General features: G+C 36.7%; 1 protein-coding gene across 2 annotated transcripts in view; it reads left to right on the top strand.

Annotated features, from left to right (window-relative positions):
* The window catches only part of adcy6b (adenylate cyclase 6b), a 32074-nt gene extending 8215 nt beyond the window's left edge, over positions 1 to 23859 (top strand). For both annotated transcript variants that reach the window (XM_079849170.1, XM_079849171.1), the window contains exons 4-23: positions 11116 to 11265; positions 11647 to 11768; positions 12644 to 12755; positions 13717 to 13844; positions 13938 to 14096; positions 14219 to 14360; positions 15502 to 15630; positions 16920 to 16948; positions 17233 to 17380; positions 17503 to 17600; positions 17708 to 17795; positions 17958 to 18074; positions 19360 to 19515; positions 19651 to 19826; positions 20155 to 20181; positions 20986 to 21118; positions 21229 to 21492; positions 21814 to 22018; positions 22165 to 22289; positions 22905 to 23859. In XM_079849170.1, the coding sequence (XP_079705296.1) occupies positions 11116 to 11265; positions 11647 to 11768; positions 12644 to 12755; positions 13717 to 13844; positions 13938 to 14096; positions 14219 to 14360; positions 15502 to 15630; positions 16920 to 16948; positions 17233 to 17380; positions 17503 to 17600; positions 17708 to 17795; positions 17958 to 18074; positions 19360 to 19515; positions 19651 to 19826; positions 20155 to 20181; positions 20986 to 21118; positions 21229 to 21492; positions 21814 to 22018; positions 22165 to 22289; positions 22905 to 23033 (2637 nt within the window). In that variant the 3' untranslated portion in view covers positions 23034 to 23859. The remainder of the gene's footprint in view (positions 1 to 11115; positions 11266 to 11646; positions 11769 to 12643; positions 12756 to 13716; positions 13845 to 13937; positions 14097 to 14218; positions 14361 to 15501; positions 15631 to 16919; positions 16949 to 17232; positions 17381 to 17502; positions 17601 to 17707; positions 17796 to 17957; positions 18075 to 19359; positions 19516 to 19650; positions 19827 to 20154; positions 20182 to 20985; positions 21119 to 21228; positions 21493 to 21813; positions 22019 to 22164; positions 22290 to 22904) is intronic.
* The last annotated feature ends 2191 nt before the right edge of the window (positions 23860 to 26050 follow it).

Genomic DNA, 26050 nt, shown 5'->3' with positions numbered 1-26050 from the left:
TAATAAATGTAAAAAATAAATAAATTTGATATTAATTTAAAAAGTGTCATGTTATGGCCTGTTCACACCAGCGGATGATAATGTTTGTTTATTATAGGTGCACTGCAGTTTTGTGTCTGCCACTTTAAATGCTCTAGCTCAGGATCCAAAGCAGGATCCAATCTGATTGGCTGTCAATGTTTTTATCGTTCATCAGCTGGAAAATATCATTCTGAAAGTGATTCCAACTATATCGTTTCTCTGTGCAGTTGTCTTTATAGTTGGATGAACCCTGCTATTCTTTTATATTTAGAAAGATTTTTTTAATTATATCTTTATCGTTATTGTCCTTGGTGTGAACGGGCTTTTATGGACAACCGCCCACTTACAGCTGTTTATGGAAAAAATTTTAATGTAAAGCCTGTCGTTCAAATGGAAAAATGTATGGTCAACTGACTGCTTATTGACAGGCATGTTTTTTGTTTGTCATATGGAGAAACTGTAAACTCTGTGTTTTCACTGGCACTGTGTGAGTCCAAACTATGAGAGCACCTGTTATGTGCCTTTTGTTCCAACATTGTCCCGTGGGATTGAACTAGGCTCATGAAGAGACCAGCAAATTAAAGACATAAATGTAACACCTTTTTCAGAGACACCAAGCTGAACATGTTATTTTTAGCCTGAGACCTGGTTACACGTTTGTGTTTAGTAGGTAAATGAACTGGTGCATAGCCAGCCAGACACGCACACACACACACACACACACACACACACACACACACACACACACATGTAAATATATAGACTTTATTGATTCCTGAAAACATTCAAGTGAAATTCCAGGGAAATTCATAGTGATGAGAATAAACTTTGACTTTATACTCTCTGGAATTGTTCTAAAAGTTTAATGGAAGCAGAAATCAACTTTAATTAGCGTACCTGTTATAATGTGAACTGCAAAGAGTGACATTTTGGCCAGATGCCCGGAGCATGTACTGTAGCTATCTCAGGGTGAAAAACCTGTTTTGTACAATATGATGAGTAGTTTTGAGATGCGCTGATGGCCATTCTTCTGCAGCCGAGAAACAGATTACTGCACTGTGAGTGCCACACGTTTTAACTGTACATTAAAGTCTTATGAGCAATTTGTGTATGAAGAAGAATGCAGGCATGTAGATATTCCTGTGAGCTCAGTGGTGATGTCATGCTGGTTTATAGGCATGTAGTTTCAGAGTGGTGAAAAAAATGCGCCACTCACTAATCAGATTGCAGTATTTGAAGAGTTTTTAATGATTTTGGCTCACTAGTTGTTGGTACTTTGTTTGATATAATAATTGTATAGTCTTCAGTTTTTTGTTCAGAACCTGCCTCATTTAAAAAATGCTTTTGAATTATTTTTGGAGGCATTTTCAAAAGAAGCTTAATTAGAAGCACTTGAAATTGTGTTTTTTTTGCCCCAATGACAATATAATAATTTAGCTGTATTTTCTAATTTTTAGCATCAAATAATACAGGTCACTTGCAGCACTTGTTTTGCAGTGAAAACTTTTTTTTTCCCCTGTAATTTACTCAGCCTCATGTCATTCCAAACCCATATAAATTTAATCCTCCTGTGGAGCACAAAAGAAGATATTTTGATGTCTGTTTTTTTTTCTTCTTCTTGTCTACACAATAAAAGTCAATGAGGTCCAATGTTATTTGAAACCCATTGACTTTTCATTGCATGGACAAAAAACAGTTGCAGCATTCTTCAAAGTATCTTTCCCTGAAGAAAGTAAGTAATACATGATTAAGTAATGATAGAACTTTAATTTCTGGGAGAACTATCAGTTTAATGAACATTGAATCATTCAATTCTAAATGATGCTCATCTGCAATCTCCAAATTTCATTTTAGAAAGCGCAAACAACATGTGTCTCAAAATTGTAGCGCCAACAGCTGTTTTGCCTGCTGAGCGATCAATCAAAACTTCTGGCTGACCTCGGGTCAACCTCAAGATTAGCGCTTGCTCTGCCCTGAGCGGTGGACCACCGTGCCTGACTAATCGGCACAGGAGGAGGTGTCATAAATTAGGATTTAATGATAAGTACAATGTTGAACATGATATGTGTGTGTTGATAAAGGTGATGATAATAGCATGTCTAATAATAACATTTCAAACATGGGTCACGCCAAGGCCTGTAATAGCAGACTCTATGGTTTCCTAATGACCGGGGCTTTCTCTTTCAAAGCAAATACTGTGTTTTAGCATTGTGACTGCCAAATTGTATTAGGCTCATATATTAGGATTCCAATAATGGTGGTAAACGGTAATTATCATGACAAACAGGCTGTGGTGCTTTTCCCTCCTTGTTTATTTCTCTAGTGTTTCACTCTGGGTTAGAAAAAATAAATTAGGCAGCGAATAATATGGTCATTTCACCAGAGTTGAACCCACATAAAACTTGAATCAAAACTCTGTTATGCTCTATAGCTAAGTTCATTGAGTTTTCTTCTTACTGTAGGCCAGAGGCAAATATAAAGTAGTTCACAATGACATAAATTTCAGTCTTTTTCTCATCCAAAGCTCATATGGATTGTAAAATAGTGCACAAGTCGTATGGACTACTTTTATGGTGGTTTTCTGCCATTTTTTTAGTTGAAATTTTATGGAAAGGAGAAGCCTAGTTGTCAGAATCTCTTCTTTTGTGTTCCACGAAAGAAAATAAGTCATACAGGTTTCTAACGACAGAGAAATGCTTTTATATTTTGGTGATGGAGGTTGATATTTTAATCAGGTTAATTTTCACACTCCTTTGACATATCTAAATCTAATCATCAGATTATTCAAGTATTGATGCATTTTCTCATTCTTGTCTTTTTCGTCTGGGGAAACTATTGATTTCCACTGTTCTCTGTCTCTTCTATGTATCACACCTTTGTACCTTTAGGTCTCTCTCTTTCGGTGTATGTTTCATCGGGACCAATTGATGTTTTGTGGGATTTCAGGCCATCTTTTTTTGGATTCAGGCCGTTGTGGTGACCTGTGTGCTTTTGCTGTGCATTGGAGAATTGAGGACTCTGAAAGGTTTAAGTAGATTTCAGAGCAGTATGGCATTTCATTTGGCTCATTTGCTTGTAGGAAATTGCTTGATTTGCCTCGGCATTTGACTTAAATTCTGTGACTTGGACTACTGAGAGCTTAATGTCTACAGTATAATCCTTTAGATTAGGACGCCTTTACTTTCATGCCATTTTTATTTTGGGTATTCGTGTGAAGAAATGCTCTGTTTGCTGTTCAACGTAAATCGAGCACTACCCAGTGCCACTTTACCCTTTCCAAGTTCATCATAATGATAAGAAATTCCTGACATGGTGCTTTGAAGTGTCTCAGGAATATTGCGGTTTCCTGTGAGAACTTTTTTTTAAGCACAGTGTCTCTTTGTATGTATGTAAACAAAACATAATGTCCATGCCAGGCAGGAGAAGGAGGAGGTGTTTGTCACGTGCCTGTCACTTGTGTCACTGTGCTTGTCTGACCTTGTGTGCTTGTGACAGACAGGCTCAGTGCAGTCCTGGAGCACATTAGTACAGGGCTCAGAATAAGAAAAGGAGGAACACATTTATTTTATGGACTTCAGTAACATCGACGGGACACTTTTATATCATTTTTATTTATGTTTTTGTCATCCGTTAACCCAAAAGGAAATAAAAGAATTACACAATTATTTACTCATTCTTATGTTGTTCCAAACTCATATGCTGTTATTTTTTTTCTGAAAGAGAAAAGTAGATCTAAAAAAACAAAAACATTATGAAGCTCTTGCTATACATTGACAGAAACTTCAGGTTTCTGAATGAATCCATGCTATACCTTGAATTGCCATTTCTACAGTCTTCAGTGTCTCTTGATAATCATAAGAAATTCTTTTCAAAATAAATATAATTTCTTTCTTAGTATTATCAATGTTCAAAACAGTTGTTTGACAGCTGCTTTATTTTTTTGTGAAAACATCAGGATTTTTTTATAATAAATAGAAAGTTAAAAAGCATTTTTTTGAATTTTTATTTTTTTTGGTAACATTATAAATGCCTTAACTATCACTTTTGATCCATTTAATGCATACTTGCTAAATAAAAGTATTAATTTCTTTCAGATTTCTTTTTAAATATAGGCTATAACTGAACCAAAAAGTTTGATCAGTAGTGTAAACCAATTTATTTTTATGTTATTGCCAGTATTACTCTTATATACTATACTATTTGTCTAAAATAAAACACAATCATTTTGACGGCTACAAATAACTTTAGGCATCACATTATAACGTTAGAATGTAAACTGATAATGTTCTGTTGCTTTTTGTGGTGTTTGACTGCCCCAGGTCACTATGAGCTGTTATATTATATGGCACAATTAATTCTTCAGAGATTCTTTTGAACAAAATAACATGAGGGGGTGAGTAAATAATGACAGAATTTTTTGGTTAAAACTATCCCTTTAACCATTAGAACAAACAGGTAAAAACTCCAGATTTCAGTCTCACGCTCTGAAGCTTTTTAGGTCAGTGCTAATTTGTTGGTTTGTTTGGATCCTCAATTTGTTTTCCCTTGGCTTTCTGTTTTTGATCATTCATTTGTATACAGCTGTCATATGTCCTGAGCCCAAAGGCATCAAGCGTATTGAACTATTGCTGGATATGTCTAATTCGCAGCTGTTTGTTTTGATGAGATAATTATTGCACTATAAAAGGCGAATGCATCTTTTGCACTGCTGAGGGCTTTTTTTCATAGTCTAGAATCAGACGACTGACTCTGTGGCCTATTTGTAAATTTCCTTCTTTCTTCAGGCCGACATGGTAATTTATCAGGGGCCCGGGGCCTCAAACTGTTATGAATGATAAAGAAATAAACCATCCCATAGTAGAAATAGAGGAAAAGACTGCCTACATTTGTTTTAAATGGGGAAAAAAGCTTTGACCTTAACCTCATTTCGCTTGCACATCAAATGTTTTTTCCTCATGTTTATGAGTGGACTTTAAATCCTCATGAACTACTATTTATTTGCAGTTTAAATCAGTTTAAAATGCTCTGTCGTAAAGTTACTTTTCATATGCCTGCTTTTGAATGCAGTCAGTGATGTAGGGATGAGACCTCAGTAGATATGACAAGTTCATTCAAGGTCAAAGATGTTTTTACGAGTTACTCTTTCCAGGAATTTGCTTGGTAAGGCGGTTCACAGACCACCTTAAAACTTAAAAGCTTTCTCATTCATGCTGCAAACACTTCAGCTGCATCCGACATTCCCTTCAAATAAACATCATGATTAAATTGTCAATATAGTCCTCCATGGACCTTTAACTAAATCCTATCATAAGGTTGTGCGTGTATACTTGTGTATATAATATTACGTTTCTGGGCCAAGTTCCAGTGCGAGTAGGGCTTTGGCTATATTATGTAACAGCCCAGCGAAACCAGAGCTTTCGCTCAACGGCGACTTCCCAGAAACTGACTGTTTTGCCTACTTATCTATTCATTTAGATGTTCTGCCTCCTCTCTTTTTTTTTATCCTCACCCGTTCTCCACCACTCCTCCTGCTCTAATTCCTTCTGATCTTATTTGTTTGCTTTGTTGCAATGGCTCCTGAGATCAGGATTGACAGAGTTTATCCTTATGGTATAGCAGCTGTGCCCAAGCAGCTCTTTTCCATACAATGAAAGTCAATGGTGACCAAAGCAGTCAGACAATAATTTCAGTGAATAATGGCTTAAAATGTAATCTGGTATGCACATTATTTAATAACACTGTTAAATGTATTTTAAGCAAATCTCAAAATGAGTAACCATTTTTCTTGCTTTTATAATGTTGTTTTGCCTAAATTCACTTGGAGTCGGAGTACCCTCATCACATGGTATGTTTTGTGCCATAGATTCAGTATCAGACTGTATCAGGATAAAGCATATAGAGAGGAAGAGGATGATGGAAGAGGATGTCCTTCGGAAAAAAGAGTAGGGGTTTAACCCCGGCATCCTGGCCAAATTTGCCCATTGTACATCATGGCCTCCTAATCATCCCCATATATACTGATTGGCTTTATTACTCTCTCTCCTCTCCACCAATAAGCTGGTGTGTGGTGGGCGTTCTGGCAATCAGTGTTTCTATCTCTGAGAGAGCTAGTGATAGTAAGTGTATTGAGTAGTCCTAGCTTGAGGGGTTTCAGGACGCTGTAGCTCACAGCAACAAACGTCAAGACAACATGTTCTTCCCTGAGGATGGTCCGTGGTATTGTGCCAGGACTGAGATACTGTATGGGTGGGGTTCCTGGAAAAAAAATTAAGTCAGGAAAACATTGAAATCTCCCAGTGATTGTTTTCCAAATGATCCTAATAAGGAAGATGGTTGATGAAGAGGGCCATTAGCGTCAAGCTTTGTTTTGAAAATCTCCCTTTGTCTCTGGGAGATATGCCACGTGATTTTAAAACATAAATTCATAAGTGTTCTTTCTTTATCTATTGCATGGCCTTGATCCAGATCTGCTGAGCCCATTGTGTTTGTTGCCATTTTTCTCAAAGTTCACTAAATGGCTTCACTGCTCAGCTGAGACCAATTTTAGTTTGGCCCAAACTATGACTTAGCTTAGTGCCAAAGTCAAAGTCAAAGTCCCAGTCTCTTTCCTTTTCCTTTCCTTTCCTTTCCTTTCCTTTCCTTTCCTTTCCTTTCCTTTCCTTTCCTTTCCTTTCCTTTCCTTTCCTTTCCTTTCCTTTCCTTTCCTTTCCTTTCCTTTCCTTTCCTTTCCTTTCCTTTCCTTTCCTTTCCTTTCCTTTCCTTTTTTCTTTGTGCCTACCTTCCTTCTTTCCTTCAAATGGAAATGTTCAGTTATTGAAAACAATATGTAACATTTTAAACTAAAACAATTTAATAATAATAGAAAAATTCCTCTGTCTTTCTTCATTACTTCCTTTGTTCCAAGAAAGTGACAAAGTGAACAGAGAATAAATCCACCCCAGCACAAGTCATGTTTGACAAAGTTAATCGTCTGGAAGTGACACCACTCCCTATATAACTTGATGTTTTCAACTCGTGGTTGCCAAGACAGCAACAACATCTGGATGGATTTCTGCTCTAGTCTTGAGTCATGTGACCCCACGGCACATTTAAATCTTAAACACCATCATTATGTCATAGTCATGAAACATGTAATGACTTCAGAGTCTGTGATATATTTCTGCATCTTTCAGGGGAGATGGCAAGAGCTTCTCTTGATCACACGCAGTGTGCCAATAATTATTTTGTTAGTCTGTATTTCTTTCTGTTTCTCAGTCATTTCTCCTTCATGTTAGCTACCTTTGTGGCACTGTTAAATTCTGTTACAAGCAGAAGAAGCTTCAGTGTACCACCTTATAAGCCAATGTTTAGACTCTTTGGAAGGAAAAGTCTCTGTTAAAGAGGAAGGCTGTTAAAGAGTCCCTGTTAAAGAGTTTCTCTGAATAAAATCCCATCATCCCACACTCTTCCCACACCAGCCCTGCTCCATACAATGTGTGTCAGCAACATTATGACTGGTATGTTTTGGCTGCAAAAATGTTGTGTACTGTATACAAATTCTTACTCCCAAGCTGAAAAGTCCTCGCATTAGACGAAATGGTTTCACAAGTTCATATAATGAATACAAAAGATTTGGGAAGGCATGGTCTGGTTTGGCTCGTTGTGCCTCCACACTGGTACAAAAGGTTCACAGTCTGTTTCAGTTCAGGTCAGCTTTAATATGATGATTAAATAAAATAGCAGTGTCTTTGTTCTCTGACATTTCTAAACACACAGTCCCCTAACACTGAGAGACTGACTGCGCACTGTGTGGCTCCTTGTCTTATACACACACACATGCTCAGTGAGTGATCTGGCAGTTTCATTTAATCAGTTTTGCTGTGAGGTAAAAGCATGTGACATTTCTTTTGTCAGATCTGTCAGTTGAAATGTCAACCGCTTTTTTAAATTTCACTGATATGATCTACTCCCAGTCAGTGCGATATAGATGAAATAATACAGATGAACTGAGGGGGGCTGCTGCATATTGGAGATCACAGGAATAAAGCACGTGGGCTTTGTCATGTATCAGTACAAAAGCATTAGCAGATTAATGGTAACTTCTGATCGAATGCAATCATGACGTTTATGGTAAAATGGCACATTTGATGGATTGGCATTTTGTAATTTTGTAGGAGTAGTGGAGTAGTTTAACACATCAAAAATGAGTAACTGATTACCCAATTACTTAAATTAAAATTAATAAATTAAATTAAATTATGAGCATGATACATTTACTACTATTCAAAAGTTTGTGGTCATTTTTTAAAAAGAGATTTATACTTTTATTCAGCAAGAATAAATTAAATTGGTCAAGACATTTTTTTATCACAGTTTCCACAAAAATATTATGCAGCACAACTGTTTTTAACGTTGATAATAAGAAATGTTTCTTCAGCAGCAAATCAGCATATTAGAATACTTTCTAAAGGATCATGTGACAATGAAGACTGCAGTAATGATCCTATAAAAAATCAGCTTTGCCATCACAGGAGTAAATTGCTGTTTCACTGTATTTTTATTATCAAATAAATGAAGCCTTGTTGAGCATAAGAGACTTCTTTAAAAACAATAAGTTGGTGAACGATTACTTGCCTAGTTGATTACTTTCTGCACATCTTGTTGCTTGCTTTTTCTGACCACAGTTGGACAATTGGCAATCTGTTGTGTCTGCGGCCACATCCCCATATTTTCCATGTCTAATCAGCTTGGTGTCTTGGACCATTGGTGTTAGTAAGTGTCCCTTGAATGGAAAAGCCATTTTAGTTTTGGAAAACTTTTGCAAATGGACCACAGAACCCACCTTATTGCTGAAATTACACAAACTGATAACGTCATCTGCTCATATGGATGCCTGATGGGTCTGGCTTTTCTTCCTGAACTCTCAAATCTGAAGATGTTTGTACATTCACTCTAGGGGCACTTAAAAGAGGGAGTGGAGCTATTTTTCTGAAGCTCTGCTGTGCCATTTCTTGTCAAGTGGATAAATAAAGACCGTTCCTCTTCGGCAAAGAAGAAAATGCTTGTTGCAAAGAAATAGGCCTTAACAAATTCTCTCAGCCAAACTGTTTCTGACTGATGGAAAATTGACTAGATGTGTTTGCATGGGTTGTCGATAATAGAACTGTACTCTTACACATAATAACCACTTTTTGGCCTTGTGTGTTCCCAGTTATGTTCAATATTTAATTTAATGTTATGACCATGTACACCCGATAGCATTTCCATGCAAGGAGACCAGGAAGAGGCACTATCTGTGGAGCATTGTCTACATGGAGACATCAGTATCATATAGCCAGAAGTAAAGAGTCTTGCTCAAGAAAGGTCTAGTGGGCCTAGAAAATGAATCACATCAACAGGATGATTTAGAACTATATATATGTTTATATGTATATGTGTGTGTATGTCTATGTCTATCTCGTCTATCTCTATCTCTATCTCTATCATAAAGGTATCTATATGGTAATAAAGGCAATTGCTTAAGAGTCTGTGATTGTATCATTATTGCAGTGATTATTATGTTTCTAGCATATTATATGTTTGGCAACAGTTCTTCTAACCTTAACTGATGGAATGTGTAGCTTTTCATTTCTTAAACAACCATGTATGAAGACACATCATGGCCATATTTCAGGATGACAATGTCAAGATGAATCAGGCTCAAATTATGAAAGAATGGTTGGGAGCATGAAGAATAATTTTCACACATGAATTGGCACCTCTGAGTCCAGACATTAAATGTATTGAAAGTCTTTGGGATGTGCTGGAGTAAACTTTACAGAGTGCTGGACTCTTGCATTGCCAATACAAGATCTTGACCAAAAATATATGCACCTCTTGATGGAAATAAATGTTGTGATGTTATTGGTCAATTTTTGGTCAAGATCTTGTATTGACAATACAAGAGTCAAGCACTCTGGAAAGTAAAGCTGACGCATTACAGTACTGGGAATTTAGGGGAGAAATGGGCTTAATCTTAAAGATCTTAAAATAGGCTTGATTTTTTTTTTTTTTAAAGAGCAAAATATAGTTTCTTTTGATTTGTGGTGACATGCAACCTTGATATGTTTTTCGTGAGATTAACTGATTAAAATGTTGTCCATATAACTGTTACACAATTCTCAGAAACCATTTGCAGTAAGACCGCAAACCATCTTATGTTCTCTTAAAGACAGGTTTGGCTGCATACCATCTAAACCTTGTACTGATATAGAGATAAAATACCTGAAACACAAAGCTGATTGCTGAATGCTTTTCAGATTACTGCACAAAGCAGGCCTAACTCCTTACACCAGGGTTTCTCAAACTCGGTCGTGGAGGGCCACTCTCCTGCACAGTTTAGCTCCAACCCTGATCAAACACACCTGAGCAAGCTAATCAATGTCTTCAGGATCACTAGAAACTCACAGCTAGGTGTGTTTGATCAGGGTTGGAGCTAAACTGTGCAGGACTGTGGCCCTCCAGGACCGAGTTTGAGAAACCCTGCCTTACACCATTACATTTAATTGGTCTTCAGCTGTTCTTGGACATTATGACCACATTTCTGTGTGCTCTGTAACGGTGTTGTGTTTGTTTTAATAGCTTGTAAAATATATATGAACTGCTAATGAATTGAATTAGAATAAAAAAGAATAAGCAGTTTTAGTAAAGCCTGGGATTGGCTCACAATAATTAATATTTATTTTTTCCCTCCGATATACACACATGGAACTGATTGCAGCTGAAGGACAAGGGAGGGCATGTTTTGACTTTTACTTCTGGAAAAAAAAGTTTTTTGTTTTGTTTCACTTTTAATCACATCCTCAGAGATATGGATTTCCAAGCATTTTCAAAGCATTTAGTGTTGTGAAGCAACTTGATTCATTCATTATGTCTTTTTTGATACTGACTGTTTCCACACTCCATAGAAGTTCCCATTTCCTTAATCTAAAATCCCTGAAATTGTGTGTGTTCAGTATGAATGATGTGAAAGGAGTGAGCTTTAAATCTCTATCATTGATCACAGTCTGATGTTTATTCCACATCCCTCTTTGTCCAAAATTCATAATTTACTATTCTCTTTCTTTCTCTGCGTAGCTATTTGCCAATGCAGTGATTCTCCTGTGCACCAACATCATTGGCATCTGCACACACTACCCAGCTGAGGTGTCTCAGAGACAGGCCTTCAAGGAGACCAGAGGATACATCCAAGCCAGAATACACCTTCAGAGAGAGAACCAGCAGCAGGTTGGCAAGCACTCGAGTACACAAACACACCTACCCGGCCACACTTGTTAACCTCGTGAATGTGCATGAAGCATGCTGATAGCATGCTGTGCTTGAGGTCTTAGCACAGTAAATCCTAGTGACAGCAGATTCAACCATACACATAGACAGACGTCTCTATATCTGATCGATAATAGAAAAATAAAAATTTTCAAGAAAAACCACACTTTTCAAAAAGGGAATTGAGGGGGAAAAGTATGTTTTTTTTTTTTTTTTTTTTTTTGTCAATTCCGATATATATATATATATATATATATATATATATATATATATATATATATATTTATATGTATATGTGTACTTATACACATGCTCACTGGTGTCATCTCAAACCTGATCCAGGAGCGCCTGCTTCTCTCCGTGTTGCCAAGGCACGTTGCCATGGAGATGAAGGCAGACATCAACGCCAAGAAAGAGGATATGATGTTCCACAAGATCTACATCCAGAAACACGACAACGTCAGGTACACAAATGCCAAGACCAGTGCATGGGAATGATGCCAATGTTGTCCTCACACCTCCCGAATGTGAACCGACACTGTTATAACAATCAGCACCCACGTGATTAAAGCAGGTGACAAGCCTGGATAAAACACAGACACATTAGACACTGATACCGCTTAAGGTTATCTTTCCAAAGGCTGAAGCTATGTTGAATGCTTAAACGCAGATTAGCGAACTCGCAGTCCTTGAGACATGACTTTCCTTCGTTTTTTTTTTTCTCCCCCTTTTTCTCTGAGGGTCAAGTTGGGATACAGCAACTTGTTATGATATACCAAAAGTTACACAATCAATTAACTTAAAGCTGCGTGAAATGACAGCAAGCCACTTTAGTAAAGCTGTTACATATCTGGAGTGTGTGGAATTCAGGGCTTGATGAACATGTTGTCCTGCATAATCCAAGCCAGCTTGAAGCATCTGTGCTAGGAAAACTTGGATGTGTGAAAATGCTAAATGTCACGGGCCGTGTAGGAATCCTGCTTTCCAAATGTTGTGAATTTTATCAGCCATTTATGAAGGCAACAGTGCCATCTATTGCCGCACGATAATGTTGTCCTTACAGTGTGTCCATTCTGTCATGTCTTAAATTGTAGTTGATGACCGACTATCCTTCTCATGGCTATGAGGGCTTTAAGGACACCAGCCAAGTCCTGCTTTTCTAATTGAAGGATAGACTGAAGTATTGAGAGTGGCCAACCTCCATTCAGAAAGTGAACTGAATCGATGTTTTTTCTCGCTTAGCCCATCAAACCAACTTCAGTGACCCAGACAAGGCGCTCTGTGATTATTGATCTCAATTTCTCTGTCTATCTTTGTCTTCTGTCTGTCCTCTCAACAGTATCCTGTTTGCGGACATTGAGGGCTTCACCAGTTTGGCGTCTCAGTGCACGGCCCAGGAGCTGGTGATGACCCTTAATGAGCTTTTTGCTCGCTTTGATAAATTGGCTTGGGTAAGTAGACCACATTAATTCATTTTTAGTGTTACTGTTCTTGTAAGCAACTTAGATTTTTTGCCTGGTGCTTAATAAAACTCTCCAGACCTTTTTTGGTCTAAGTTTCCAATTAAAAGATCTAAAAATACTTTAGATAAGATACGTTTACCTGAAGCATCTCTCCATAAAATAATGATACTTTCAGAGAATGAGAGTTTCAGAGTTTATTTAGTTTTTCTGCTCTGGCAGTGTTTCTTTAGATTTTCTTTAGAAGTTAAAAATCGGTTAAAGACAAAATATATTTGTGTTAAAGATACATTATCTTAAAACAAGTCATAGTATCATATGTAGTGTTCTTGTTTTAAGTATTTTATAATATTTTTACTGGTTAAAAAGTCAAAAAAACTAAATAAAACATTGAGAAATTATTTTTTTGCAGCTTAACAACTATGGATGTGCCAATTTTACCTTTGTGGCCAATATCGACAAGCTAGCAATTATTTTCATTTTATGGTCGAAATACTATTTGTGCAATTTTGTCTAAATAAAACGTATAATATTTATTTATACTATTTTGTCTCAGTACATTAAAAATAACTAAAGGCTAAAATCAATTGTTTTAAATGCTAGTAGTATATTTAGGCATTGCAACATGTAATGTACAGTATGAAAAATGGATATTCATTTGGAGATTTTGCTAAATTGAATTATTAAATTATTACTGATTTTAAAGAATAACTTTAAGGGAGTGTTAGATGACAGCAAAGCTAATCTAAATGTAAAAATAGATGAAAATTAGAATGCACAATTAAATATGTAATATCAACTGATGCAAATAGTTTATTTTATTTTATTAGCCGATATGCTACTAAAAACTCTGGGAGCCACCCACAAGGATGTGAACATCATAGCATCCTATTAGTCAGGATTTCTACTATAATAACTGCATAAATCTTCTGTGTTATGTCTGAATTCTTAGGAAAACCACTGTCTGCGGATCAAGATCTTGGGAGATTGTTATTACTGTGTGTCTGGACTTCCGGAGCCGAGGGCAGATCATGCACACTGCTGTGTGGAGATGGGAGTGGACATGATTGAGGCCATATCGTAAGTTTGTCTCAACATCATTTTCTCTATCGATCTCTCTTCCTCAACAACACGTTTTTCGATTAATAAACATGTATGTCGCTACATGTGCAGATTGGTGCGAGAGGTCACAGGAGTGAACGTGAACATGCGCGTGGGCATACATAGCGGCCGCGTGCACTGTGGGGTTCTTGGTCTGCGCAAATGGCAGTTTGATGTCTGGTCCAATGATGTCACACTGGCCAACCAGATGGAGGCGGGAGGCCAAGCAGGGTAAAAATGTGATCATTTGATCCGTATTAATAAGTTTCATATTTAAAGTTGGCTGTAAAGAAAATAGAGATTTGTGTTAAGCAGTTACCGCACTAAAATTCTTCTATTGTGAATTTTTTCAGTCGGATCCACATTACCAAAGCCACACTGCAGTATTTAAATGGTGACTATGAAGTGGAACCAGGTTATGGAGGGGAGAGAAATGCATACTTGAATAAAAACAACATTGAGACATTTTTGGTGTTGGGCTGCAGTCAGAAACGGGTCAGTAACATGCAGACACATGGACATTATTTTGACTGTGATAGTGGCAGTTTTTTTTACCACCGTGGTGGTAATGGACCGACTGCCGGTTCAGTGGTTGGGATGTGTGTATAACATATACAGGATAAAATAGACCTAAATTAAATACATTTTGAAATCTAAAATTAAATAAATAAATGAGGCTCAAACATCCGCTTCGTAACAAACGTGCATGTTTATTTGATCACTTCCATCAGTGAAACATTTAAATAAATATCAGTTAATCATAGTAACCTAAATAAATAATAAATGAAAAAACATAAGTTTTATATTTCCCCAAAAATGTAAATGTCTAAAATCTCCATGTCTTCTCCTGATGTTCCAAAGCAAACAACACTTGTTGTAAAAGGTCTGAAGTGCAAATTTGATCTTCTGCAGGTACAAAGCATTTAAGGTAAATTTGATGTCGTGCAGCCAGTGAAAGCCAAACTAAATTTCTGCATTTTACTTTACCACAGTAAAGGATGCGAATATAGTAATTAAAAGTGAACGATAGGAAGAAATGTTTACAAACCCTGCGAAAATGGGTGAGATGTGAGTGAAGATTTGGGAAAAAGATTCCATGTCTAATGGAATAACTCATGTGATATTGTTCTATTCGTGGAAAATCGGCTGACCAGATCGCAAAACAGATTACAAATGGGCTTTATATACCTCTCTCATTCAGCACATTTCCATGGTTGCGATGTAATATTTAATTGCTAACCTATTATTTCTTTTGTAAACAAAGCTTTGTGCTTCACTTGTGTCGTGATATTCACATAAAACAGCATTTACATACATAAAAATGGGTTTTGTTACTCGGGCGCCGCGATGGGGCGGTTGTAAAGTTGACCAGCGCAGCCCTATTATTTACAAACAAACTCAATGCAAAAAGTAATTGCTAACCCCTGGTCCCTGCAAATTCTTGAACAGGTGATCTCGATTGCATCGTATTTGGTGGTGGTGGTGGTGGTGGGGGGGGGGGATTGTGTTTTGTTATGCCCTGATACAACTGACTGAATTTCCCTTTGGGGATCAATCAAATTTCTATTTATCTGAGTTTGCTGTAGTACTATTTAATTTCCTGTGTGTATGCCTTTGTGCCAAATTTCCCTTGCAGAAAGAGGAAAAAGCCTTGATGGCTAAGATGCAGCGCGCTAGAGCCAACTCTTCAGAGGGTCTGATGCCGCGGTGGGTTCCTGACAGATCTTTCTCCAGGACTAAAGATTCCAAAGTTTTCAGACAGATGGTGAGCTCTGCTCCATCCTCTCTCACTCCGCCTCTGACGGCTCACGCTGACTGATCTCCCCTGCACTTCTTTATGAGTGTAGCAACAAGTAATAATTGAAGCCATTTTCTCCGGAGCTTGGCACTGCCTATGTGCGAATTGATTTTTCCCTTTTCCAGGCGATGACTTTTCTGGTTTCCATCAGTGTCACAAAGAAAAAACCAGGGACAGTAATAGCATGACAAATAAATATTGTGTCAGACCGTATTAATTAGTGAGGAGAAAATATTTAATCTAATGCACAATATGGACAAATTATTTTTTCATATAATTTACATGTAAAAAAAATTTTTTTTTATTTTTTACAAGAAATTACATGTAAAGAATTTAATTCGTTTTCAATAGTTTAATATATTAAAAATGTTGTGCTTTTTAGAATATTTTAAATCAGTATTTCATGTAAAAATATATCTAAACATTCATAAAAATAAGTTACTTGAAGCGAAGTTATATCTTGTATTACTAAGATTTATGTAAAAAAAAAAACTGTTTTATTGGTGGCTAATGATTGTTTATATTATAATATATTAAAAATATGCCATGAACTAAAATACAATATCTAAGATAGTTTTGCTTATCAAGTAAGTGTTCATAAGGTGTAATTTAAAGAAAAAAAAAAACAGTAAAAATATCTAAACATCCTTAAACACATTTACTTAAGGCAAAATCATATTATGTTATGTATCATATAAAATCATATAAAATCATGTTATACATCATGTATGAAATTGTTTGTATATAATGTAGAATGACATTTGAAAATATAGCCTACTATAAACTAAAATACAAAAGCAAAGGTGTATCTTGAATTGATGAGGTTCCATGTAAACAAAAAATGATTACTGCCACTGGAGTAACTTAAATTATATTCCTTAAAATAAAATGTATACAACACATACTGTAAATTAAACACACCATATGTTAATATATTCAGATTATACTATAAACTAAAAAAAGTTATTTTTTAAAGTTAAAAAAGTAGATTTGCTTCAAGTCAATTTTGGTCTCATTTTAAGAGTGTTTAGATATTTTTACTGGAAAACAAGAACCTGATTTTTTTTCCCCTTTTTGCTGTCAAGCTCTCAGTCTCTGACTCTGAATGTAATTCGAAGTCTCTGAGTGTTAATTAAAGTGGCAGTGGCTCTGTGGGGTTGGCTTCAGAGCTGTCTGAGATGAAACTCACAATGTGTTTTTCTACTTCCACTGTGTTTTTACTGCCCACTGTAACTAATCTACCTGTCTGTTTTCAGGGCATAGATGAAGCCTCCAGCAAAGATAAGTGAGTTCTGGTTTTATTAGGACACAAATCCATTCTCTCTGGCTCTGCGGGGGCTTATGGGTTAGATTTCACAGGCTGTTTTCACAATCTGTGAGTCGCTCAAGGATAGAGCCAACATCAAATAAATATTCTAGGCCAGGTTTCACTTCAGGAAAGCAAATTTTACGACCACTAATAAAAAAAACCTACATTTTATGCCATCCCCTTATGGATGTTATACAGTACCTTAATGCTTTACATTTAATGTAATTTTTTTGCTGTCATCTGTATGTTCTTTTGCCCAGCCGCTGTGCCCAAGAGGCTCTAAATCCAGAGGACGAGGTTGATGAGTTTTTAGGTCGTGCCATTGATGCTCGCAGCATCAACCAACTGCGGAAAGACCACGTCAAGAAGTTCCTGCTCACATTCCAAACACCTTTTTTGGAGAAAAAGGTCAATAGACAGCCTGTAAAACATATATTTAACACTGTCCAGCACTAAAACAACATTTACAACCTCAGAGTACTGAACAAATGTTTGAACATCTTACAGTAACACCTTTTCTGTGCTTTTAGTATTCAAAAAAGGTGGATGATCGTTTTGGTGGTTATGTGGCATGTACTCTCCTTGTCTTCTGCTTCATTGTTTCTATACAAATCATCATATTTCCACAGTGAGTGGTGTTGAATTATTAATATTAATTATAATAAGGAATTTGAATTAATGTTGAGATCTTTATTTGCTGTATGTTTGAATGATGTTGTGGATTTTGTCTTGCAGTACACCGTTAATGCTGGGCATGTTCATCAGCATCTTTATTATTCTCGCCCATGTCCTCTTTATATGTGCCATTTATTCCTGCGCTAAGGTCAGTCACTACCTCACTCGATCCTTCACATTTGTACAATACGTGAAGTCTAGAATGCAATTTCGATTCAAATGAATGTGCAATTAATGACTCTTTTGAAAATGAAGGTGCTTTCTGATGTATTCAAAGCTTTTTCCCTCTTTTGTTACTGTCTTATTTCAGCTTTTCCCAGTTCGCTTGCAGACAGTGTCAAAGAGGATTGTTCAATCCCGCATCAACAGCACGCTCGTTGGAGTCTTTACGATTCTGCTTCTCTTCATTTCTGCCTTTGTTAATATGGTAGGATTCTCATCAGTTTGTTGCTGTCTGAAAAAATGTTTGTTCGGTTTTTCTGTTTATCAGTATGATTCAACACTCTTAATACCAATAAAATAATACCAGCACTCATTCAATAACACTTATTAACACTCATTCAATAAGATTTTTAAACTCTGGAATCAATTTAATTTAACTTTGATTAATTTTTGAATATTTAGTTATGCAATTATTATTATTATTATTATTATTATTATTATAGTAGTGTAGTAGTAGTAGTAGTAGTAGTAGTAGTAGTAGTAGTACTAGCAGTAGTAGTAGTAGTAGTAGTAGTAATAATAGTAGCACTAGAAGTAGTAGAGGTATTAGTAGTAGTAGAGGTACTAGTAGTAGTAGTAGTAGTAGTAGTAGTAGTAGTAGAGGTAGTAGTAGTAGTAGTAGTAGTAGTAGTAGTAGTAGTAGTAGTAGTAGTAGTAGAGGTAGTAGTAGTAGTAGTAGTAGTAGTAGTAGAGGTACTACTAGTAGTAGTAGTAGTAGTAGTAGTAGTAGAGATAGTTGTAGTAGTAGTAGTAGTAGTAGTAGTAGTAGTAGTAGTAGTAGTAGTAGAGGTAGTAGTAGTAGTAGTAGTAGTAGTAGAGGTAGTAGTAGTAGTAGTAGTAGTAGTAGAAGTAGTAGTAGTAGTAGTAGTAGTAGTAGTAGAGGTAGTAGTAGTAGTAGTAGTAGTAGTAGTAGTAGTAGTAGTAGTAGAGGTACTACTAGTAGTAGTAGTAGTAGTAGTAGTAGTAGAGGTAGTAGTAGTAGTAGTAGTAGTAGTAGTAGTAGTAGTAGTAGTAGTAGTAGAGGTAGTAGTAGTAGTAGTAGTAGTAGTAGTAGTAGTAGAGGTACTACTAGTAGTAGTAGTAGTAGTAGTAGTAGTAGTAGTAGTAGTAGTAGTAGAGATAGTTGTAGTAGTAGTAGTAGTAGTAGTAGTAGTAGTAGAGATAGTTGTAGTAGTAGTAGCAGCAGTATAAGTAGTAGAGATTAGGTAGTAGAGGTTGTAGTAGTAGAGATAGTAGTAGTACATTTATTTCATTTACTTCAGTTCTCAGTAGGAGGAGATGACAGCATTTTTCCAGTCATAACCTGGACAATTATTTATGAATTATATATTAAATATTTAGGATTATTAAATATTGTTAAAATTAATTATATGCTGAATTAACACACATTGCAGCCTGATTACCGACTGGAAAAAACTTAATGTTTAATTAAAAAATATGTTTAGCTTTTCAGTTATGCTTAGTACTTCAAATTTTTAATATCTTTTCAGTTTACCTGTGACCTGGAGGATCTGCTGGAATGTATGGCTGGACAGCTGAATATTTCTGATTCAGTCACGCTGTGTTTGCTGTATAATCTGACTGGGCCAGCAGGGGACCCTTTCTTCCTGTGTCCCGAACAGCCTTCAGCATGTCCTTTACCCGAGGTCAGTGTGTACATATATGACGTCTCCCTACTGTGTTCAGATACTGTCTCGCTCACAATTTCTACAACTTGATTTGCCCTTGTTGTCATGGTAACAGAATGATGGTCTTGACTGGTTGTGTTCCTGTGCTCCCAGTATTTCACATACAGTGTGCTGCTGACTCTGCTGTGCTGCTCTGTGTACCTGCACATCAGCAGTATAGGCAAGCTGGTCCTCATGCTCTTCATCCAGGTCTGCTTTCTGCTGCTAGTGGAGTGGCCCCTAGCCAGTCTCCTGGACAACGGCGACCTGCTGGTCACCGCCAATGCACTGTGAGTGCTGTTCCCACCACTGATATTCTCTGCTAACATATAGAGTAGATGTGTCGGCATGTAAGTCAGTAACATTAACTCAATACTAACATCACTCACACACACACACACACACACACACACACACACACACACACACACACACACACACACACACACACACACACACACACACACACACACACACACACACACACACACACTCTTAATGCGAATTACCCATATAGTAGCATTATTTTTCTGGGTGTTTATGCTCAATTATCATTAGTAGGGGTATATGTTGAGTGGGTCATGTTGGTCACTAATGGAATTTGTCTGTCTTACGCAGGTATTCTTTCAATGAAACAAATTATTGGTGAGTTAATGTCATGCTTTATTTTTCCATGATTATAAGAGAGTTCAAAGACAGAAGGAGCTTTAGAATACGAGATATTAGATTCCAATGTTTGCATATAGTGTGCATTTGTCTCCATTCATTCAGTATGTTTTAAAGCTATTTATATTGGGCTTTCCTGAAGCTCAGTAGAGCATGGCGCTAGCAGTGGCAATATTATGGGTTTGATTCCCAGAGAAAGCAAGAACTGCTAAAATGTAAATGTATACCCTAAATTTAGTGCAAAGGCCGTTCACACCGATAACGATTACTTCAAATATAACTATAACGATAACTATATTGTGTCCACATCAGCGGACGAGAATGTTCTGTTTATTATTGGCGCGCGCTGCAGTTTTATCATCTGCCACTTTAAATGCTTAAGCTCTTTAAAGCAGCGTGGATTCTGATTGGCTGTCAAAGTTTTTATCATTCATCAACTGAAAAAAAAAAAAAACTGAAAGTGATTCCAAAGATATCGTTTATCTGTGCCGTTATTGTTATAGTTGTGGTGTGAACTCTGCTATTCTTTTTATATTTAGAATAATTTTATAACTATATCTTTATGGTTATTGTTTTAGTTATAGTCCTTGGTGTGAACGGCGCATTAAACCATAATTGTAAAGACTTGAATATGTAAATTATGAGATGTACAGTATAGATTACTATAGTATGATCTACAACAGTAATCTATAATTAAATAAACATGACCTAATACTCTTGTCATGTTCTCTGCTCAGTCTCTGGCCAATTCTAATCTATTTGTGTTGTTCTTTTCCCACATAGCCAGGAAACGGCGACTAAAGTGTCTCTGAGGGTGTCGATTCCAGTCGTCCTCACTGTGTTTGTGCTGGCTCTCTATCTGCACGCACAGCAGGTCGAGTCCACCGCACGCCTTGATTTCCTGTGGAAGCTACAGGTGTGTCCCTTGTAGTCTGTCTCTGAATTGATCACTTAGCGAAAAATACATTTCCAGTAGTTGGATCCCAGCATGATCGGTGACTTTCTTCTGCTGTCATTCTTCACCAGGCCACTGAAGAGAAAGAGGAGATGGAGGAGCTGCAGGCCTACAACCGCCGTCTCCTTCACAACATCCTGCCCAAAGATGTGGCTGCCCACTTCCTTGCGCGAGAACGACGAAACGATGAACTTTACTATCAGTCATGTGAATGTGTGGCCGTTATGTTTGCTTCTATCAGCAACTTCTCGGAGTTCTACACTGAACTGGAGGCCAACAATGAGGGTGTGGAATGCCTAAGACTGCTCAATGAGATCATCGCGGACTTTGATGAGGTAAAATGGTTGAAACAAAAATGGAAGTATCGTTTTATGATTTCAGAAAACTCTTCAGTTTTACAGTACTCTTGGACTTTATTCTGACACCTAATGGTGTGGAGGCAAATGTGCCACACAAAAGCTAACGTTTTCAGTTACCAATGCCATTGTATGAATTACAAGTATTTGTCATGCATGATTAATTTATTCTATGACTAAATAGAATTATAATTATGTTACCAAGACAAACAAGGCTGCCACATGTTTCTGTGTTGCTACCTTCATGTAAAAAAAATAGCTTTTAGAGATCTTATTCTGTATGTTCTTTACTGTTTATAGATCATTTCTGAAGAGAAATATAAGCAATTGGAGAAGATCAAAACTATCGGTAGTACTTACATGGCAGCATCTGGATTGAACGACTCCACGTACGACAAAGAGGGCCGCTCACACATTCTAGCTCTGGCTGACTATGCCATGAGGCTACGAGAACAGATGAAGCACATCAACGAACACTCATTCAACAACTTTCAGATGAAGATAGGCAAGTAATTCTCAACCGTGGACACCTGAAAAATATTCATGTTCTGAAGACACCATATACAATATTGAGAAATTGTCTTGCAGGCTCTCAGAGGCTCAGAGCTACTATGTAAGAGCAGACAATGACGACATGTATTTTCTCCACAGGTTTGAACATGGGGCCAGTGGTTGCTGGTGTGATTGGAGCCAGAAAGCCTCAGTATGACATATGGGGCAACACCGTGAATGTAGCCAGTCGAATGGACAGCACAGGTGTTCCCGATCATATCCAGGTAATCGCAACGTAATAAACTCTTTACTTATACAAGACTATTTTTGGCAAAGCATTATTGAGAATCCCCCATTCATTTACATCATTTAAAGTCAGAATGGATCATGGCTATGTTCAAGATTGCATTCATAAAGATGGTGCTGCCCTCTATCTTCATGTCGCTGCAGTTGCAGTTCAACATTGCAGGAGTTTTGTGTGATTTTTGTAGTTTTTAGCTACTTAGTTACTTAAAAGTAATTTCAAATTAGATTTGAAAATTGAAATACTAACGACACCAGTTAAATGTGTAGAATTACCTATAAGTAAGCAAGGCTTCGTTGGTTGATTTCCCTGAAAAGTGTAAACACTGTTGCTCTGTGGTGGTTTCAAAACATTACTCTTTTTGTTTGGCATCCCAACCAGCCTGGCATAGTAACATTGGTTCAAACAATGGCCTGAGTTTGGGGCGGGGCTATCTGTTTATCCGACCAATGGCAGACAGTTGCATTGGCTGTTTGAAAACTAGTATTATTTTTGCAATTCCCTTTGGTGCTGCAGAAATGATGCACTTCACCATTCATTTTTGGCTTATTAGAATTGCATTCACTGTATAATTAAATGTTCCTTATTCCTACAGGTGACCACTGACTTGTACCATGTACTAGAAAGTAAGGGCTATCAGCTGGAGTGTCGTGGACTGGTGAAAGTGAAGGGGAAAGGAGACATGACCACTTACTTCCTCACCAGTGGTCCTGCCTGCAGTTAACACTGACCAAATGCCTCTCAATGCACTGAATGCAGGAAGGACAACAAAATGCTCTGAATGGAATTTGAGCAGATCCAAATATAACCACTCATAAGCTCTCTCGCTCACGAGCATTAGTGGGCATGTGTGGTATTTATATATGCACCTATTGGGAATAATGAGGTACGCTCTACCTGAAAGATTTAATGAAGAACTTTTGCCTTAGATGGAGATGACTTTGAAGAAAGCTTGGTTTTCATTTTTATTTTGTGGGAAAGACTTCTTCCATACCAAAATTTGAATCCTTTATTTATGCTGACAGGTTTTAAAACATGTAAATAAAAAATGATTATATATGCAAGCATCAAGAAGCAAGAAGAAACTGACCAAAGAACAAAGCATTTGAAATAGGAACACTAAACACGTCTGGAAACTGTTTGAAATGTCTGAGCAAGTGTTATTCGATTGTCTGGATTTCCTTTTTTGGCCTCTTGTCACTACCGGCCATACTCTATTATAAACACTAAAGCAAAAAATGTCTGTCTTCTTTGAAGGCCTTAGGAACAGGAATCCTAATTACAGTGACTTGTATTTACAGTTTGTTTGTATGATTAATTAAGTGATCAACCTGTTTTTCCCTTTTAGTATTTGTGTATAAATGAGGTAACTTAAATGAAGGACAAGAATGGTGTTGGACAAATTTGCTTAGTCATGTTCATTTACTTTTTTTGTGTGTGGAAGGTGTGTGAATGTGCGTGTGTGTCATCTTTAAAGGGCATAATAGCTCACTGTGAGGTTTATAAAGTGAATTTAAAATTGATTGTTGCCAATTTAAGTGCTAATCAGATTATATGTTTCACATTTCTGTGTTCATTTGTTAACAGGTGTCATTTCCCTCTCATTGACATTCATAAATGTGTAATACAAATTTCAGATCTCAATTCATTCCTGTAGAAATTAATGAGAAAAAAAAAAAGAACCCAAATATGACCAAGACCTCATATAATTCCAGCACAGTATGGTCAGCAAAGATACAGTCGTCTTAAGACGAGTAAATGTGCTGACAGAGGCCCGCTGAGTTTAGTGGTTGCCGACAAATGTGTCTGGACTGCAAAGTTTTTAGTTTGACAGTGTTCAGCAGCGTACATCCATTTCAGCATTTCATCATGAGCGCTCAGTCATGCTTGCACATTTGTCAACATTCTTTCAATTTAGGCAATTACTGGTCAAATGCATAATTAGCACTGCTGCAAAGTATTTTTGTACCATTCCCACTGTATAGATGCATATTTGACTTTATAATTGTGTTGCAAGAAGCATCCTTCCCCATCCTTAACACGAATTTCCAATATGAATGTACATGTATGTTTAACATTCTCACCTTGTCATGGACTTAGAAGCACATATGGTTTTTAGTTAAAATATGTTTGGGGTACATTGACCTTTCAGGATCCTTTTCATTGAAAAGGTGGCAAATCTATATATTAGGTGTTTTATTAAAGAATAATTTATCAATACCTTATCCACCCAACACTAGTTTGTGCAATTTGTCATTTATAACTTCTCATTTTTATTTCAATGAAGGTCAAGTCCACCAGAGGCAGAGTTGGCATAAAAGCTAGTCATAAGCTAGACAAAAAGGAGAAATATTAGGCACTTTCCACAAATATGGTGTAAAATAGAACCTGAAATACACAATTTAACAAGTGGTAAGTGAACGCTTAACCTTCAGAAGCAAAGGTGACTGTCAACCAGTGGTCTGATCTAAATATTTATCATAAAATCTTGATGTGTTACATGCAAAATCTAGACTAAGTATTAAGTGTTTGATAAGTAAAAGGACTTAAATATTGTTACAACAATGAATATAATTTCACAAGATTTAAGTTATGTTTTTACACATGGTAAAATTTATGTTAGATAAATAATTCTAGGTCTATAATAGTGTACACTATTTGGAAATGTGCCACCAACTCGCTAGCGAATTTAATACCTCAAAACGAAGCTAACTGATAGACAGACGGGCCATTGTTGTGTGTGAGTGGCTCTAGTGATTGTTGTGTTAATGGACTCTTCTCTTTGTCCGTGCTCAGCTTGGTGTCTTTTCTTCAAGTTGCAGTGGCAGTCTCATGTCAGTCGATAGTTTGTAATCACGATTCTCTCCGAAGTACCGACCCCATTTCCTCTTGGCCTGTGCCTTTCTCAAATGTCTGAATAAATATTGTATTCGGTTACACGTATGTGACTCAAGAGGCATTGCATTTAATTGCATCCCAGTTAATAATTTATTTATGTTGAGGTATAGTGTTAACTTACCACATCCTTTCCTGAGCCTTAATTAAGTAATTCGACGTCATCTAATTTTAGACCTGTAAAAGTGCAAAGCAACACTGAAATGTCTACATGTTTAACCGAAGAAAACAAACAAACAAACATCTAAATTAGCATTATGGTAAAATCTAGTGTTCGGTCAAGTGATCTTGTGAACGAATCGCTATTTTTGAACGAATCTCTTAAGTGAATCATTCTCGTTCACTGACTCATTTTGGTTCACTGATGACTCTCCACACTGTAAAAACATTTTATTGGTTTAACTTTAACTTAAAAAGGTAAGTTACCAAATTGCATAAAATGTTTAGTTAATTAAAAATGTGATTTAATACAATGAAGGAGATTGGTTTAATCAACAGAAACTCAAAATATTATGTTATCTGAACCATATATATATATATATATATATATATATATATATATATATATATATATATATATATATATATATATATATATATGTGTGTGTGTGTGTGTGTGTGTGTACTTTCTGAACAAATCACCTCCTTCACTGAACGAAATTCGGCCACTGAGAGACTTGTAAACTGATTGATGAATCTCTTTCGCTAACAAGGATCCACTGGCAAAAGTCCAGTTTGACAGAGGTGTCGAAAGAATTGTGACCCATATCCCAGCAATTTGGGGCCCGTGTGGGGTCACTGCAGGCAGAAAATTCTTATTAGGCTAACTTATGATCACTTTTTTTT

Source organism: Squalius cephalus, assembly GCF_949319135.1.
Source record: "Squalius cephalus genome assembly, chromosome: 18".
NCBI lineage: Eukaryota > Metazoa > Chordata > Actinopteri > Cypriniformes > Leuciscidae > Squalius > Squalius cephalus.
The sequence above is the reverse complement of the archived record's forward strand: the minus strand, read 5'-3'. Positions and strand labels throughout refer to the sequence as shown.